A 20,268-nucleotide genomic window follows, 5' to 3' on the forward strand; every position below is an offset into this window, starting at 1 on the left:
CGCATGCAGCACTTTGTGAGCACCTGTTTTGCTGTTTCTGATGCACAGCTCTGGTTTTTCGCGAGCAGTAGGAGGATGTGACATGCCTTCAGTGCCCATAACACAGCTTGCATTCCATGTGTTGAACAGTGATGGTATCCTCTTTTGAAAAGGAATGCATCATGGTGGAATAATTGCCCTTACTGCTCTCTGGCCACTTAGTTAAAAGGGATTCAGATGGTTTGGGATCTGTCTCTCTCTCTCTCTCTCTCTCTCTCTCTCTCTCTCTCTCTCTCTCTCTCTCTCCCACCCCTCCTCCCATGAGGCGAGGAGAACTCGAGGGGGATGGGTGTGTTTGACTTAGGAGGGCTGAATTTGGAAGGGGGAATTAGCATTTACATAAAAGGCCAAACTAAGTTTTTTTTTTTTCTTCCAAGTTTCACCCACAGAGAGTTACTGTTTTGTAGTCAGACAAGCTTTGCTCTTAATTACAGCTGTTCTTCCCCATTTCAAGAACTGGTGCTACTGCTGCGGCTGGCATTCCACAGAGATTCCTTGAATTAACTTTCCAATAGAAGGTGACCTGCACAGCAGACATGGATATTGGATTATAGTGGCGTTTTAGAGGTCACATGATCCTCTTGGATCAGGTAAAGACTTGGCTTCTTGTCACCTCTTGTTGCCGGGGCCAGCTGGCTGCTGGGAGGTCCAAGCATGGTCCATGCTGCAAGTGTGGTGGTGGGACAAGCGAATGCATGTGGCTTTGGCTTATCGGACCCTACATGTGCACGTTCACACACACACGCACGCACGCACGCACACACACACACGCACACAAACACAAACACACACACCTGCATTGCCTTTGTTTAGTGAACCATGGTCCAGCAAGCATAACAGGTTTTAGAGTTTTGCAATAAGTGCTGCAAGTGACCATGCTATGCTGACATTTGTTTTGGGGGTTATTGTCTCATTGTGTGTTTTGCGGCAGGTCTTTTTCATACAAGAAATATTAATCCTTTCCCACTTAAATCCCTCCTTAAGGTCACTCTACAAGTGTATTTATAATAAAGTCTTCACATCTTATATTAGACTAATGACTTAATTGAAGTTCGGGACAATTTGATTCTGATGACATATGGTAATACTGAAGCATCTTTTAAAACACCTTTATGGATTTAAATTCAAGAATGTCCAAGGCGATTCATATTCTTTTTGGTAACCTGTATTTATCTAGCATTCTAGCTGAGGCCCACGGTTGAGCTGACTCATTCATTGGGGTTTAAAGGCCTGCACTGTCACTTTTATCCATTTTATTACAGATGGTCTATTTCTAACACGCGTCTGTCATCTCCAAGCCCGTAGTATCATGCTCCTGTGATTTTGTCAATCCTATTGAGTCCGTCCTATGTTTGCAGCCCCACCCCCCGCCGTGGGGCTAATTAAAACAATTTCAAGGACAAAAGAGGGGAGTCTATTGTATCACACAACCAGCAGTGCAACGGATATGGTGCCAGAGGGGCACAGTTGTCAAGGATTAGCGGCCCTTCGCAGGCGCAGATGGATATATCAGCCTCCGACCGCCTGTGATGAGTGTCTGAGCAGGACAACTGCGTCAAATGAGCTTTTAGCAGGAATGTGGATGCAGTCGAAATACTTGAAATGAAATAATGAGCCAGCCAGAGGAGATCATAACCGAAGAGAATGCAGACAGTGTCTGATTTACCTGTTGCTCTGAGATTTCTGAAAGCGGACTAAACCTGTTGTTCAAGACAGACATGAAGCATATGTATTTCTGGAACAACAGGCTTTATCGGGCGCTATGTGGATTTCCACTCAATTGTGATGTGATGTAACACATAAGTGAAATTACACAGGCAATATGATAACTATTCTTATTTATGAGAAACCTCCCAACACCCAGTTTATTTTCACATTCCAGAGCTGTGCAGAGCTGTGCCCACCCCCTTCCTAAAAGACAGAGATCTGCCGGTGACAAATCTTCAAACCAACTTCCTCTCCTTTCTTTCAACTCAAATAATGGCCCAATGAACTGGATTCTCTCTGTCCTGACTCACATCCTCCGTGCCATAATATTTATGCTGCCTATTCAGGAGCTGCCCTCATCAAATTGCAATGTGAATCACACCACAGGCTCCAGCGCACCTCATTTCATCCTGACTAATGTTCTGAATATTAGTCAGGGATAATGTGATGCTCCAAACAATGGCTCACTGCAGAGTCACTGTAACTTTCCACACACATTGATAATTACAATAATTTCCTTCCACTCAGATGATCGGCTGATTTAGCTGAACTAGCACAGTAATCTGGGCAGGATTCTTACAGACGGAGGTGTTGACAGTGAACGTCTCATCCATGCTTTTAAGGCATTGTTGTTATCTCTGTGGCCAGGCCACACTTATCTCACAGAGGGAACTGTATGTGAGCAGAAACAATAGGCTTGATTGAGTGCATTCCCTAAAAGGTGTTAGGTTACACAGGCCTGCTCTATTTAATAGATGATATCTGTCTGAAGGGACTTTGCCATGTGATCTTTATCACTGGACTTTTAGAGAAATGGTGCATCCTTCATTAACTAATTAATTATCTGGTGTGAAGCTGTGATAACAGGAAACACCCCAAAGTTGTGTGAACCAGGCTACTATCAGGGGAAGAGTTGAGATGATATATTTTGTAATTGCTAATAAAAATATTTGATCAATTTTAAATTGTCAAGCAAGCCACAAGAAAGCTTTAAAACTTTCATTTCCATTTGAAGAAAACGTATCTCATCCATAAGTCATTGTACATTCATGCATAGGCCCAAAAGGCCCCTACTTGATTTAAAAAATAAAAGCCACAATAATGCAATTAGCCTAACAAAGGAAATGGTAATCCATGAGCCAGTATGAGTGCAGGGGTGGGATGCATCTGTAATGACCTGAGAATGCTTCTGAGGAATTTTCACACCCATAAGCTCCAGGAGAGCTAGACTCAAAATTTCCACCACCACACATTCATATAGTGCTAATCTCGAGTGTGGTGCAATTGAAAACAAAACACTTTATTCAACAACCTGCCTTTGAGTAAGCTCACTTCCTGTCTCAGTCACATGTTAAAAAGCTAATTTTTTTTCAATATGACTCTGAACCCAAACCCCTTCATCAACGGGTGTAAATCATTCACACGTTCTGTATTTACAGATATCAGGAACAGTATGGTGCATTATCTGACCACCAGCAGATTCATAGCTGGGGGTGGAATCGCATATATGCTAATAAAGCAGATGTCCGCAGTTCTCAACACATTCCAGCCTGCCTATAAAAACAAAGCGTCTCTCTTCCCCAAGGAGCAGAGCCCCATCTCTGACTGTCTCCAACAGCCACAAAGCTTCATATAAACATTTAGTGTTATAACCCGATGATCCCCGAGCGATGCCCGGACCCTCCCTGCCACTGTCTCTAAAACAACCGCCCGCAATTCGATCCCTTCAGACTTGCAGCTTCCCCTCATTTTGGGAGCATTCTGTGTGTTTGGCCAAGGTGTGGGTCCTTGTCTAAAAACTTTCCATGACACTGGAAGTTTCGGGCCACGTCCCTGTGTCTCTGCTGTCCACTGTGCCCGACTCCCACTGAATTCATCAGCCATTGTTTTCTTTGCACAGGCATTTATGATGTCACAGCAAACATAAGCTTTGTCCTCAGATGAAGGATCAGCCAGGGTTCGTGCCCTTATGGGGTCAAACAAACAGCAAATATGGACAGGCTATGACTTAGATCATGGGGTTGGGTGGACATTATGGTGGCAGAAAGAGAACTTCATCTAAGGGGAAAGAAAGAATGGGCATCAATAGGGATGAAGGCACAATTATTTTTTTTTTACTGGTACCAACAAAAATAGATGTGAATCTTTTTTGGAACCACATAAGTTATGCTAACAGTAATACTTGAAAAAGCACAGCTTTAATCTTATCTTTTTTTTCTTCTTCTCCTGTCACCATCCCTTATCTCCACCTCTCCATTCTCAAAAAACACCCAAACCATATCAAAATGAAAACATTTCCTGTGTCGGGGGTGTACTGAATCATCACCAGTGATGAAAAGGATATACATCCAACCTCGACGGACACAAACAGCATTCATGACGTTCAAAATATGTCTTGACCGTTTGCATGAGAAATGAAAAATATCTCACTATGTTTGAGAACAGGGAAACAATCATCAAAAAAAAAATATGGTAAAAAAAGACATATATGATATTTTTATATATTGTATTCGTATATATATTATATATTTATTTTTTTCTGTTAAGATAGTGTAAAAACATTGCAGTGTTAGGCCTAATCCTTTGAGTATCAACAATAATTCATATTACTCACACTTCTTTTTTTTTATGTTTTCAGATTGCATAAGAATGAATTTGGCAGCAGCAGCATTTGTGCGCATTAAGTGCTTTGAAAGCAGGGAAGGTAAACACAGACTTAAGCACATACACATGCACACAGACACACACACACACACACACTGACACACAACAATGGCTTGTCTGTAAAGATCAGATTTCCATCATGTTTGTTTTCTTAGGATAAGGCATGTGTTAACAAAGAAAATATTTTTGCTTGCTCACAGCCATCTGTTGAAACTAGAGGAATTTCTAAAATTGTAAATAGGTTTGTTTGATTGGGACTCTATTATAAGACTGGCCACTGACCCAGATAACAAATAAGTATTCATTTAAAAGTTAAATGTTTGAATTGTGGATCCCACCAGCTGCTTATAGTTTTTTTTTGTTTGTTGCCTAAACTAGTATGGCCTCATTGTGAATGTGCACATAACCCCACTGAACCCCATTTGTCTGTATTGTTATATCAGCTTTACTATTCCAGTTCCTCACAAGCGTAAGTTAATTTAATTATTGCTGAAGAACAATCTAATCGCTCTGCGATAGCAGGCTGGCAATGAAAACAAATGTCGAACCGCACAAAAAACTGACTGTCCTGCACTGCAAGCGATGAGAACCCGGATAGAGAAAACACAAAGCAACATGCTGACATGCGAGAACGACCAGAGGCTGTCACAAAACTGAGCATAAAAAAAACAACAAAAAAAACAAATGCTGTATCCCTGCAGAGCTAAAAACTGATGGCACAAGGCAAACACTTAGCCAGTGTCCCCAACACAACTTGCATCCCACAAAAAAAAGAAAAGAAAAAAAAAAAAGTGGAATGAAAGCAAACAATTGAGCAATTGTTCCAGCTTGAATACATGGCACCATGTGCACGGTTAAAACCATGCAAACATTCATTTGTTTAGGGTTAGTGGCACAGAAACAGGGCTGGGAAAACAATGGCTAAATGTCTTTGTTACCGAACCATAAAAGCTGATAGCTGCTTATTTGCATTCACAAGATCACACTCGGCGCTCATTGCTAAATTGGGAAACCCACGTCGTTATGAGGGACTTTGTTATAAAAGGCACTGGCTCTGTGTTGGAGGCCAGGAGATACTGTAGCGTGCCTTTGTCCATCAAAGGACCTTTATGGGCTTTGGCTCTCTCACCCCAGCCATGCCTATTGGCTCAAAATTATACTTATTTTTCTGCCCCCCGAGGACTGCCTTTAAACTACCGCTTTCAATCTTAAAGAAACAACAAAAGAGCCTGTCAGGTTAATGCTTCCTGACAACCCAAGATAGACAAAAAAAGACCAAAACAACGCCCTAAACACTCAAATGACAAATGAGAAGCAGGAAAAAAAAGGTGACAAAGCTTTCAAGAAATGTGGAAAAAAAACAAAAAAACAATAGGAATGAATGTGTAGGTTTGAGGCAATCACTTAAAATGTTGCATGATTTTGTTGAGAGAAAAAGAAAAAATAGAATATGAAACACACGACCACCCACAGAGGCTCTTACAACCTGAATTTGCCCTAAAGTTGTGCTATTGATTCCACCCATGGGACACAACAATAGCCTAATTATGTCTTAGCAAATAATCACGTCGCATTGAGAAAGGCAAATCAAAGCGTCGTTCTTTGTTACACGGCTGATCAATCCGCTCCATCGTGTTGCATTTCTATCACGCAGACAAAAAGAATTAAACAGAGACGAGATAAAAGCCCGCAGCGCACTGAGGAATCAAAACTCACTTAAGATGTCAATAGTGTCGCGGTGAAAAGATGCCTGCAATCGGAAAACAAATCTATATCAATACTTTTGCCAATCAGTTAATTTCATTAAGGCATTCAGTGCCATTTACTGATGGGATAGCGAATTGTGTGCAAACAAAGCAAAGGTCAGAAATGTATGGTTGAAGTGACAGATTGCACCCCGGAGGAGCGCAGTGTGAAAAACAGTTTGCACTCAGTGGCTGTCTGAACGATTTACAACCACCTCTGATGAAAGAAATGAGCCGTAATACTAAATTCATTACAGTTTATTTTACAGCCCTTTTGACGTTTTCACACTATTTAAAGTACCTGTCCTCTTCTGCCATGGCTGGCGCGTTGATCTGGCTCTGCTTGTTGTCCTCCGACCACCTGGCCCTCCCTGGAAATGTTTATGTCCAGAAGGAATGCATCACAACTTACGATTTCTTTAAGCAGCTGTGAGTGGAAATGGCTTTTTGGGGAGACATTTATGACCCCCCATTCAAAGGCCGACATCTCAAACACAGGAAGGAAGGAACTGAGAAGGAGTGCAATACAGGTCTCTAACAGGTCCGTTTCAAAGTCCTCTACCTTTCCGGAAAAAAAAAGAACTTTCAGGCAAAGAAAAAGTTTAAGATTTCATGACAGAATGTATATGACATATGTATATATTTTTTTGTGAAACCTTAAAAACCAATAAAAAATATATATATTAAGGTGAGCAGGATTCTAACATTTCAGCTCTAAGGATGTTTTATCTCATAGAAGAAGCACTAAACTCACCCATGTCGTCACATTTGGAACAGGACGGAGGGACGGGGGGGGGGGGGGGGGGGGGGGGCTCTCCTCCTCAAGGGTGCTCATGATTAGGGCCTGGAAGTCTGCTAGATAATAGATCAAAGAGATACACCAGAGAGCACTTCTTACTTTTCCCACGTATCGCTCATCTTCATATATGATGGAATTTCAGGAGCTTTTTTTTTTTTTTTTTTGCAGTTCCACCTGAAGATCAAGCGACAAGACTTTGGTCCTTGAATCACACACACAATGTTGAAATGTTTTTTTGTTTTGTTTTTTTACCACCGACACCCCGGATCACTGGTGCGATTAAAATATGAATGCGAGCTCAAGTGCAGGAACTGACAATGCGAGAGCAGAACTAATCCCGGTCCAGAGCAAACGACCAATCACAATAAGGCGCTCTTTACGAACGGTTTATACGTTTTTTCACTGTTCACATGCTTTTACGCTCCTGAAGTTGTGATGGACGAGTTGGTTATTAATTGTGGGCAGCAGAGCAAATCAAATATCTACTGCGACTTGAAGGAGTCCAACAGGCAAAAGTCCAAAGTCCAAAAGTATTATCAGCAGAATGTAGACTTCTTAAAGTGAGAAAAGTTAAATTGTGCAGCAGCAGGCCCCTCGTTTAACATATTACCTCACTGGATTACTATTAGGCCGACTCATTCATGCAAGCAGTATTTCAACGTTGCAGTGAGGTTCATTTTAAATACCTTCAAGTATTTTGAGTGGTTTAAACTCTAACAGTTATATTAGATTATATGTTTTATAGATTGAATCCTAAAGAGTATAGTTTGACATTTTGGAAAATGTGCTTTCTTGCAGAGAGTTCGATACCGTTGCTACCAGAGAGATATACATCAACGTTCAATGTCTAACTCTCAACAAGAAAGCAAAATAAGTGTATTTTACAAAGTGTCACACTATTCCTTGAATCAGCTCAGTAACTAGTAGTCAAACTAATAGCTGTAGCACTTACGGTGCTTTGCTACATTCTACCACCAATAGCTTCCCATCCAGAAAATGTGCGAACACTCATACAGTAAACAGAATTAGAATAAAAAGGCATCAACAATTAAAATGTATGGATTTCAATCTAACATGTCACGCTGACTTAAATGTAAAGCGACAAAACGCTACGGTCTCTATAGTCCTTTGCTTGTATACCTTTTTGCAACACAAACCAACTGTGAGGTGAACTTTCAGTGCCTGCAAAGAGTCCTCCATCAAGCAAACTTCATCCGAGTCTGTGTCCATGCTGAGCCGGAGTCTGCATCAGCAGAGCCATTAGTGCCGAGAGAGAAATCAATGGTCATCTGTTCATGGGAGCCTCCTATTCAGGTGCAGCCTTCAATCTCTGCAAATACTAAGTGCTGAAGTCTGAGTGTAAAAATAATAGATGGCCACAAGCAAGACGGGCACTTTATTGAAAAATCTATTGGGAGAGCAACTTGGCTTTTAGAAACTAAGACCTTCATATGCGGTCTAATGTTTTCTACAAAAAAAAACATCTACATCCTCGAAATGTGGACTTAAAAATGCTTCACTTCTAAAAAAAAAAAAAAAAAAAAAGAAGCTACACATACAGAATGTGTATTATTAATAGTGCAACACTGCAATACTTCAGTCGCCACTCGCATCACTCTGCTGCCACCTAATGGACAATTTGGAGAAGTCCATGTGGCACAAAGATGTTCAATTTCAAGGCGTGTTCATTTCAGGCTTTATTCTTCTTTTTCTAAAGCTGTCACCTGAAAATAAACCTCCTTTCATTTAAAGTGGGTTTTTTTTGTATTCATATTTTTATTTTGATGCCTCCAAAAATAACCCTTGCCTATAGAGTAAGCAAAATGATTAACTTTCACATTTGAAAGTCATTCTGTACTATTGTGCTACGACAACAATCCTCTATTCTAAAATGAAAACTGAAACCGTTATTTCTCCAAAGTCAACAGCGCTGTTGATTCAGTGGTCAATGATTCAATTGCTAGAAACAAAAAGCAGTTATTAATAACAGGCCTACGAGTTCATAGGGGCGAAGAAATAGCTTATGATGCAGTTACAGTCTTTACATGTTCAGAGAAACACACCCAGCCCTCCGCTCATTGTGGGATGTCTTCCAGTGTGTGTGTGTCCGAGTACAGTGTGTGAGGAGGGAGCTGCTCTATAGTCTGCTGTGGCTGAGTGGACACTATCAGTGGAACACCGTGGATGACCACATTCTGGCTGCAAAGGCTGATGTTTGGCACCAGCAGCACACTTTCCTCACAGGGTAAGGCACTCCCCCCCGCTGGCTTAGACGCGTCCTCCGATGGACCGCGCGCCAGGTTGTTTGCAGTCGCTGCGGCCACCATGGCGGCGTTCCCCTCCGTCACCACCGTCACCTCTGTGCCGCCCTCCTGGATCAAGGCGTTGAGGCCCTCCAGCTCCGTGCAGGTTGTGATGAAAGTCTGCGTGGCGCTGCCGGGGTCCTGAGCGGTTATGGCGGTCCGCAGCAGGGCCTGGTGGAGCGGGTTGTTGGCGTCGCCGGGGCCGAGCTGCGTCAGCAGGACCGTCTGAGTTCCAAGGGTGGCCTCGGCGGTCTGGGACGACCCGAGGGGTTGCATCGGCGCGAGCAGGTTCACCTGCTGGATCATGGAGTTGACAACCATGTCCTGGCTTTCTGGGCTGAGCAGGACCATGCTGGTCTTATGCGCACCATCCACACCGGCTGGAATTAAGGGCATCTCCTGGCCCAAAGGGTGAGACACGATGATTTTGAGCTGCGCACTGCTGTAAGGAGCCATCGAGTCGGACGGGATAGGAACCTCGAGCTGGGTGCAGCTCTGCGACGTTGTGACGGGAACCAAGTCGATGTCTGCCGGGGTGGAGAGCTGGAGCTGCATCACATTCTGAGTGTCTCGATGCTGCTTCTTGTGGCTCCGCAGGGAGTCCTCCCTCACGAAGGAAGCGTCGCAGGAGTTGCAGCAGAACGCTCGAGCCGCTTCTAGTTTGGCCCGGTACCTGGAGCCGACAGGCTTCGGGGAGTCCCCTCCTCCGCTTTTTCCTGCACCCCTGCCACCCTTCCCAACGCTGCCCCTTTCCGGCTTATCCGAGTGGCACTTCCTTTTGTGGATGACGAGGTTGCTGCGCTGCTTGGAGGCAAAGTTGCAGAAGTCACATTTAAAGGGCCGATCCTCCGAGTGGATCCTCTCGTGGACTTTGAGCGCCCCCTTGCTGGCGCAGGAGTAAGTGCACTTGGAACACTGGATGGGCTGAGTGGGCCGGTGTTCTCTGGAGTGCTGCCGCAGGGCAGTCTTGCTGGCACACTGGAAGTCACAGTGCACACAGCGGAAGGAGTTCTCGCTGCCGTGCTTGATCTGAATGTGAGATTTCAGATTGCCTTTCATGGCGCAGCAGTAGTCACAAAAGTTACACTTGTACGGTTTTTCGCCGGAGTGAATCCGGATGTGCCTCTTCAGGTCCGAGTTGATTTTGAACTTTGCGTCACACTGTTGGCACTGGAAAGGTGCATCCCCTTGGAATGAAATAAAACAAACACAAAATGATTGTCAACGCAGTCTAACAAAAACACAACATCATCCTGCAGTTGAGGGCAATTCTGGATTTCTGACCACCTACCAGTGTGTGAGCGGAGGTGGACGGTGAGTTGGCTGGAGTTGCGGCTGGCGTAAGGACAGATCTGGCACTTGAAAGGCCGCACGTCGTAGTGGATACGCAGGTGCTTCTTCAAACTGCTGCTGTCTGCCGCTGCGTAGGGACAGTGTTTGCACTTGTACGGCTTCTCGCCCGTGTGCGAGCGGCTGTGCATGTTGAGCTTGTCCCGCCGACTGAAGCGTTTGTGGCACAGCTCACATTCAAATGGCTTCTCGCCTGTATGGTGGAAATAAAAACCCACAAAAAAAACTTGTGTTAATATCTGATTCTTAAGTGCTTAAGCAAGAGACAATCACATGTGCAGAGCACTGACATACCGGTGTGGGTTTTGAGATGCCGCTCCATGTCTTTTTGGCCATACTGCGTCTTAAAAGTGCAACCTGTAGATCGACAGAAATAGTGCGTTTACAAGGTGTGTGTGTGTGTGTGTGTGTGTCTGTGTGTGTGTGTAGCCTCTGTGCTTGTGGAAAGTCAATCTAAAAGTGTCCTAAATAAATAACAGCTAATGACATGGGGACTTGGCAGGAAGTACCGTTTCCCCTGCTTGGCAGCCGAAAAAAGAGGGAACGTGTTGCAGTCGTAAACGGCAAGAGGCACTAACCTGAGAAACAGCAGCTGTGTCTCTTTGAAGTCAGGGAAGGTTTTGATTTTTTGGAAGGTGTTTTCTGTGCTTTGGTCAGGATCTTTTTAACGCCTCTCATCACACAAGTCTGGAAGGTCTCCTCGAAAACAAACTCAGTGCTGGAATCTGAGCAGAACAAGGATACGACATGCATGACTGTGACTCATATCTACATGCAAATGATTGACAACAAATGCAGAGTATGGTATTTTACCTGGGAGAGTGGCTGTTGCGGTGGTGGCTGGTGTGTCAGAGGTTGGTAAGGAGCATCCATTTTGCTTGTGGGCGAGAAAGACCTCAAAATTATTATACTGCTGCTTGCAGAAGCCACAGATATGGATGTCTGGACTCAGCTCCACCACAATAGAATGTCCTGCACCGACATAAGAAGGCAGAAAACACACAAAAGGAACCCATGGTATTAATATAACCTTGCGTGATATACGTGTGTGAAACTGGCAAAAAGATGAGTGCAACATAAAGAGGCAACATCATAAGTGGGATGTTAGAGATATGGTGTAGTTAGGGATCTTCTTAACAACAGTTTCCCTTTACCTTCGGCGCTGTATGTTGCCATTTTCGAGCTTTGTTTTGGTGGGGATCAACTCATCTTCTGGCTCCTTTAAAGCCTACACAATGTCCGCCATGTTGTTTAACTGTACCGGCTCGAGTGGAGACGCAGCCAGCGCTATTATCTAAATATTATCATAGTTCAAAACGCGAAATCTACCGCCGTTTGGATATCAATGGCAACAACCGTTTACTTCTCTGGCAACAACAGATACAAATCGGGTTTCACGACATGTTACGGGGGCTTTACGACAGTTCGGCAAGCGCTGTCTCCGGGTGACGTCACATGATGCTTTTACAACTATGGGAAAAATCTAAATTACCTCCCCTCAGCACGTACGACAACAGGATACAAGTGGTGCGTTTGTTTTGTTACATGACTATTTTTGTAACAATAACTATTATTGATAGAATTTGTATTTCGTGCTGATTGGTTTTCCTAAGAATTTGTAAGTATTTGGTCATTTGGAAAGTCAAATAATCACCACAGCAATTGTAAGCCTGATGTTTCCCCCCTCTGTGTTCTGCCTGTGCATCGGGCCATAAGCTGTTTAATTGCTGTCTTAATTGTGAAAAAAATAATATATATATATATATAAAAACATGCCCCCCCCCCAATAAAAGATTTAAAAAAAAAACTGGAGTCATTTACAGCGGGTACTTACGAGTACCTGAATGCAGCATTACCACTGTAATGAGTAATTGAGATTCAGCCAATGGAAAAGCCCACAATGGTTTACCAACCAGGTATACTTAAACTATTTTTTGGACGATACAAATGCTGTCTGACACAGTCCGACGTTGGCCTAATTTGCTTACAGAGTGGCTGCACATTTCAGAATATAGCCTTAGCCCTCGCTATGGTACCGGCAACGACTTGAAAGAATATTTCTGGTGTGAGAAGGTAAGCTTTCACATGTAGCAATCGCTGTAGGGCACTTACATATACACAGCATGCTCAACACATCTTTCAAGTAAGGACAATTTACCGAATTGTTGGGGTGAGTGAATGAGAATAATGCCTCTTTTTTTTGTAATGCCACAGCAGTCGTGCTAGTGTGAATAAGCCATGAAAGTGACTGACATGCAGCTCCATTTTCAGTGGCAGGTCCTTAACTGCCTGATTGCCACTGTGAAGCTCAGGAATTTCCTTACGCTGACTTTCCTGCATGGCAAAGGCACAGGACTGATTCCTTCCCTGCTGAAACAGCAAATCCTTGAGACAGACAGACACACACACACACCCACACCCACACACACTCAATGCAGGGCCTTTCATGGCCTGCCCAAACCAATCTGACTATTTGATTACCGCTGTCTTTGAATTCTATTCTGTCAGGATTGTCCCCATAGATTCAAAAACACGAATGGTCATATAAGTAGGAAACTACTGTTTTTTCCCCCTGGGCATTTGGAAAGTTGATGACTGATGAAAAATACATGAAAAGGAGATAATTAAATACATAATTTGATCTGACCAATGAGTGTGCAATTCATTTGCACATTACCCCCCCAACACCCAGTACAGTTAAATGCACATCAAAGACCGTATTCACATGTGACAGACAAATGACTCAGAGACGGGTTAATTAAAGAAATACTTATGTCATTCCCCCAGCCAGTGGAGAACAGTATGCTATCTACTTTGATCTAGACTTCATTTTTACAATCAAAAGAATTCACTTTTGTCACTTAATTATTAGGTTTTATTTATGTGGAAACACCCACCAACTGTAATGTGTTTCATACTCCCAGTAGGACTTTGACTAGCTATTTTCATTATTGATTAAGATGCACATTTTTAGATTAAAAGAAGAAAAAAAAGTCACATTTGAATATCTAGAACCGCTACATTCCCACCTTTTTTGCTTGAAAAATGACTTAAATAATTAATGGATAATCAACATTTTTGATAATTATTTTACTGTTGATTGACGTATCGATCAAGTGACCAACTAAGCTCTAATTCACAGCAATACCAACTTCAACTGGTTAAGTACATGTATGTTAGTGACTGTTTTGTCACAAGAGTTAAAGGGACAGTTCACCTTTTCTTCTCACCTGTAGTGCTACTTCTCCATCTAGATCGTTTTGGTGTGAGGTATCGGCCGTATAGATGTCTGCCTTCTCTCATATATAATGGGACTACATTGCACTCGGCTTGTGGTGCTCAAAGTCTGAAATTTGCTCACAAAGGTCTGTGGATTACCTGGGTCATAATTTCTGCCAAGACACATTGCTGTTGACTTTCAAGTGTATTTTTTTGGCGCGTTAAGCAACGTAAGCCGAGTGCCATATAATCCCATTATAGGCAAGAGAAGGCAGACGTCTCTACGGCTGTAATGTCCCAAACTATGGCAACTCACACCCAAACAATTTTTGATTTTGGGGTGAACTGTCCCTTTAAGGGCAACTCTGAACAATGAGCTCTTTTTCATTTGTTGTACTCAGAAAACAAAGTCTAATTTGGACATCCTGCTGTGCCAAGTCTAATTTGTAGACTTGCTGCTTTCCCATTCATTGAAATGCCCGAAAATCCAGTCAGTGATGTAATGTCCCTCTTTTCCCCAATGAGACAAGGGCAACAATAGGGGGGAGTGCCTCTGTCACATTATTTTCCCCCACCGAGGCACGCCAGCTGCTTACAGTTGCTTAATGGCTACGAGCTGTCACAAGGCATCACAGCCCGCTGCCACACAGGAGCGGCAGATGCTTTAATTGCACAATGACTTGTAGGTTGTCAACAGCAATTATACCGGGCTTCCACCTGAGGGCACCCAAAGAACACCGTCTTCTCACTCCGCTGGCAAGACGCGAGCCTCAGAGGCTGGCTGCGACACATAAACCTGATCTCTGAGTCTTGCTTTGTGTCCAGACAAGAGCCGCAGACAACATTCCAAGTCTCATTTTTTTAGCTTAATGGTTTATCCATGTGCTGCAATAACCTGGGCGGGATTGTCAGATAGCAGGCCCAGGACCCCAAATTCATATTTAGACATAAAATATTTATCTAGCTTTGTCACCTTAGGGCCCGCTGCTCACCGTGCTGCGGCAGGTTGTGGTGTGCAGCGTTTGAGTAATTTTGCTCATTATTAATTCATGTCATTTTTTTTCTTTTTTGCAATTCAGGGAAGGCTCATTCGCCGCTGCCAGCCCTAAGATGATTATCATTAAGAGGAGGCAAATAAAATGGTGAGTTCAAAGCTATGTTGCAACATGCTTTCAGCCCACATTGGTTCAAGTTCTGTGTGTTGATAGTTTGTTGTGTGTATATACATATATATATATATATATATATATATATATATATATGGTTCTCAGAAAACACTGAGTAATGTGCTTATATTTGTGGTTTATTCTATTCATAGACAGCACTGAAATTATAATCAAGCAACTCAGAAACCAAACAGTGACCTTCTGTTTGTGCCATGTCAAATTGAATGGGTAAAAGATGTCCCGAGTCCCGTGTTTTGTTTTGAGCCATAAGACAAATTATACACACATGTATGAATTCCTTTGGTCCGCAGCTGCCATCTCAGCATCAGATAAAACAGAGCCAAAGTCTGGGAAGCATCACATGCCTCCAACACTCTCACTTCATCATATAAGAAAAGACAGTGTACACGCAAGCGTGCGCGTGCACATGCACGCACGCACGAGAGCAAGTGCAGCAAGGCTACACACAAAAGGCGCACATGCTCACACGCAAAAACAGCGCTATGCTCTTTGTATCTGCCAACTGATGCAGATGATAGGGCTGCAGATGAGTGCAGGCTAACCAGAGACTAGCGGGTACATATGGCTTCATAGACAATAGCAGGCCGTAGCCTTCGGAGGGGGATGTTCAACCCTTAGAAACATGCTGGGGTATGAATGTAGACACTATTGTATTTTACTATGTAGTATAACATTTTTGATGTTGCTAAAAAATAGTTTGGGCTGATATGAAAGCTTGGCCGAATATTAATGTGGCCATAGTGTCGGGTATATAAAATGTGAATGTTACCAAGAGGAATCACAATGTTCTCTCCTAAATGAAAGCGTGTTTCTATCAAAACTGAAGTATTTTTAGTGAAGTTCGCTGTGGAAGGGAGGTACCGGTGGGTGCCTTGTATTTTGCTGTTGTGTCAGCAGGGGGTGTCCAAAATCAGGCTAGAGAAAGGGACCCTGTGCTTGTTTGAAGCAGCACACGAGGCAGTGCTCCAGTTTGTAGCAGCTGACATTTTGGAACCAGTGGGTCAGCAAAATGGAGAAGCCGTGGAGATGCATCAAAACCATCAGTGAGACTTTTGATTACGGGATGGTTGCGTGTAATTTATTGCTTTTGCTTTCCTTTATCGTGAGCCCTAATTACGGCCGTTGCACAAGTAGGTTTCAGGTGTTGCTTTCTACTCCCAAGTAGGACAAAGCAGGGAAACGAAGCCGTGGTCCAGATATCTTCGGGCGTAGGTAGATCTACAGAGCTAAATCCAAACAAAAGATGCTACATGTGTCTCGTCAATGATGTCATGATGGCGGAGGGAATCTTGATAGTTGGACGGGTAACAATGAGGGTGGCCTATTCATGATCTAGACACCTACAGACACTCTGGTGGGTACACACTCGGCATCATCATCGTCACAGAGGGAGAAAGGCTCATAATTGGACGGAGGTGTCTGTAGATAATGAAGCCAGACCTCACACCTGCCAAACCTTGGGGATTTCACTTGACTGGCCACTTAAATCTTCCTCACTCTGCGGGTCTGGAGGGCAAGAGAGTGAGTAAGGAACTAATGGAAAAAAAAGCACGCGTTACAGGGAGGATCCCTGTCAGCATGACTGTAGCGTGGACCCCCCCCCCCCGCCCAACACACACACACACAGACGACCCATCTAGCTCAGCCCCCACAGCTCGTTCCATACAGCACCCACCTCACTTCACTTCACTGTAAATCCTCTGGTGTCAAGGATTTCAGACGGAAACGGGGAAATGCTGCACCAGCTATTTTGTTTCAAAACTCTCAAAAAACACTCGCTTTCTCCCGAGTTGTCTTTGGTGACAGCGTTGTGTGCGGGAAGCGTATTGTGCCAGCTTTTAGCGGGCTGTCATTCGATGTGCTGAAAGGGAAATCAGACAGACGCTTCAACGGAGAAATACTTCTATATAGAAAGTTTACCTGACAGTCATCAGTGAAGTCGTGACACCGTATCGGTGTGTAGCAAAAAAGCTACACCAATTAGGGATTGAGTTTACCCCGGCAAAACCTTAACAATTTATGAGGAAACAAAATGGAATTTCAACATGGCTTGATCATTGTCTTGGAGATCATTGTCATACAAATATGGTATAGATACAGCACTAGAAGAGAAAGATTCTATGCTACTCTATTCTATAAATACAAAGACAGCAGTGAGATGCAGCAGGGGGGGGTATCAGTCTTTGTTAGCTTGTCACAAAGTCAACCATGTCAGCTTTTACATACTTGGTTGTGTCTGCTGTCAAAAGGTTGTGGTGGTAAATGGTGAGAATCAATAACTTTGTAGTGCTAACAGACACAAATAGAGACTGGTGGCTTTGCTCGTGGGTTAGCTGCACCCAGATGGCCGCGGTATATATCTGTCATATTTTCTTCTTTATTCTGCAGATATTGGATAAAAAGGATAAACACGCGCTTGTCAAACTCTGCTGTCTCACGGAAGTTGTTTTTGTGCCTCCGCCGCTGCCTCGAATGTCAAGCCGTGCGTTAATGCTTTGACTTCAGGGCTAAAGCAAGGTTACGTGGAGGACCTCAATCACACTTCTCTGTGCTGATAAATACGGATACAGACACAATAGTGATTCCCGATGGGAGATCTCCACGCTCAATCTGTATATGCTGCAGCAGCACACCGTCACTCAGAGACGTTGTTCGGTGTCGGTGAAACTGCATACGACGCATACAGCTGGCAAATTCATAGCAGGATAATGACACAACTGCACAGTATTCAATTGTGTGCAAAATGTGAATGAATTCTAAAATCAACCCCGTTTGACTGGAGGGTCTCAGTCAACATGGGAGCAGCCGGAAGACCTTGCCAGGTGTCGTCATCTTGGATACTTTAGGTTTCATTTTCCAACGTCCAGGTCCAGGTGGGAAGGTAAACGAGCCCAGGTGGCTCGCCCGGGCCCCCGTGGCACCCAGGAGGGAGGCCTCGCAAATCGACAGCAACAAAAAGTAGCATCCGTGGTGACGGACATGTCCAACTAGTGTCTGTAGCTCTAAGTGCTGAGCGTGCTGAGGCGATGGCTCGCCCTCTATACTGTGATAGATTACAGATAAACTAAAAGCTGTGTGAGCACAGCCAGATTTGGGCAACGCGCATGTAACCGTAGACCCTGGATCATCGCGGTCCCATCTTTTACCAGCTTCAGCTGCCACAGGGAGACACTTTCTGGAGTTGGACGGCGTTCGCTAATGTGGATCTCCTTTCCAAACTGCGGACGATAAGCAACGCTGAAACGCTCCCTGAAATGAAATCACGCGGAAACCGAAAGCTTATCAAGATGAAACTGTGCAATAATACAAGCATTATCCATCACCATCCATCATGTATTTGTTTGCAGGAAACAGATTACATGGATCTTAATTGAAATATTATTTTACCTTCATTTGAATTATTTATGGGGTTGCTGACTGGATTCATACCTCAGAGAAAAAACATGAACACATTATGTGATGCAAGAATGTGTGTGTGTGTGTGTGTATTTGTGAGCATTTCTCATATATTATTCAAAGTGTAGAGTCAGAATATGGTCTTATCCATAAGAAGCATATCAAAGGGCCTGTCTTTGATACAATTTACTTGAGATCCACTGGCCAGAGCAGAGCTGTCCATCGGCCTACCACTGCTAATGAGATCGGGGGGTAAAATAGAGAGTGGTGGGCTGGCTGTCATCCGCTAGGTGATGGTTTTAAGACTAAGCAGTGATACTTCATTAATTAACCTTCACATTCTATGTAGATCTGCTCATCAAGATGCAGTTAATTAAAGAAAGGTCATTCCAAGGGCTGCTGGGAAGCGGCATTATTACAATGGAGGGATGGCACTGCTTTGAGCGAGATAACACAGGGGAGGGGGCAGGGAGAAGGCGATCACCCAGCCACTGCTAAAATGGCAGACGACTTGCCAAAGCCAGTTTCTGAACTCCTGACTGCGGAACAACCTCGGCACGATACATTTTAGTATATAATATATTTTTAGCTTTGTTTTGTTTTTATTGTTTTACATTCTGTATAGATAGATACGGTTGAAAAGCTCTAATGGAGAAAAGCCTAAGTAAAATATTCATTACACTCAATCGGCAGCATCTATCTTTCAGCGTTCCAGTGTAGTTTTTCTACTCTTTCATTCCTTCCCTGCCAATTTCCTGGGTCAATTCCACTTTCTCATACCTTGCTCAGTGTAGAGAGAAAAAAGCACCATCTTGAGTAAATAAAAGGCCAGGAACCCAGGCGGATATAAAATAGTTATGCGTCATATCTGTAAGTGAAATCCACTTCTGGGTGGTGACTTATTCATTTTTGACTTCTGCCCATCTATCCATATATCCATCTTTGTCACTGCCTGCTAAAGCACAGCTCAAAAAGGGGATCAAGTACTGTGTTTTGTCAGAAATGACACTAGTATATATATATAAATGTTTCTATTAGGCTCTTATCAATCAGGAAGTAATGTAATTTTTTTTTTTTGGTGCAGGCCTGCATGCTGGCAAACGGACGGAGACAGTAAGAGACTGCAATAATAATGTGTCTGTAGAATTGCCTCTCAGCCAATCACATAAGTGAGATCAGACTTAGTGTTACAAATGGCTTTCTCTAATGTTTTTGCCAAGCCTTAATTTTTGACCCCCCCCCCCCTCTCAGCACTGTCTTGTTTGGAACCTTGGCGTCAGTTTTTCAAAAATGTTGCTCTCCTGCAAAATTGTAGCAGGACATCAGCGCCTCCCCTGTGTCCACTCAGTCCTCCTGCAGTCATCCCTGAGTGTCTTTTGGCATTGCTTCCAATGGCAGGTGTAGAGACAAACGAGAGGCGGTGTGCAAGCGCGCACACGCACGCATTCAAGCGCGTGCGCAGGCGTGTGTGTGTATATGTGTGTGTGTGTGTGTGTGTATACATCCCTCCCACCCTGCTACGATACAGTAACTGCTGACCCCGGACACAGTGCCATTATGGCAGACGAGGCAGGGCTCCCCTGGCAGCGGCTGGGGCGGCTGGTTGCTAGGTGGAGAGACATTACCGCGGGCCTCTGCAATAATTTATCCTAAGAGCGCGGCGAGCCGTCATGTAGCCCCTGACAGAGAGCTGCAGTACTTTATCAGCCTGCCTGTAAATCAGCCATGTGTGGGTGCAGACGGCAACATTGTTTGATCTCTTTCAGACACTCTAATAATCTGCTCCCCTCTGATTGATACCTTCACACAACAAAGCACATTACACCAGCAGCCCCACAGTGTGTGAGCGCGAGAGTGTG

General features: G+C 43.8%; 1 protein-coding gene across 1 annotated transcript; it reads right to left on the reverse strand.

Annotated features, from left to right (window-relative positions):
- Positions 1-8,607: 8,607 nt before the first annotated feature.
- zfp64 (zinc finger protein 64 homolog (mouse)) lies at positions 8,608-11,958 on the reverse strand. Its single transcript, XM_079182167.1, has 6 exons — positions 11,762-11,958; positions 11,421-11,579; positions 11,186-11,332; positions 10,902-10,964; positions 10,549-10,800; positions 8,608-10,444 (listed from the first exon to the last, which is right to left on the reverse strand). Exons 1-6 carry the CDS (start codon positions 11,781-11,783, stop codon positions 9,030-9,032), a joined length of 2,058 nt encoding a protein of 685 aa, XP_079038293.1. The 5' UTR covers positions 11,784-11,958; the 3' UTR covers positions 8,608-9,029.
- Positions 11,959-20,268: the final 8,310 nt, after the last annotated feature.

Source organism: Pholis gunnellus, assembly GCF_910591455.1.
Source record: "Pholis gunnellus genome assembly, chromosome: 2".
NCBI lineage: Eukaryota > Metazoa > Chordata > Actinopteri > Perciformes > Pholidae > Pholis > Pholis gunnellus.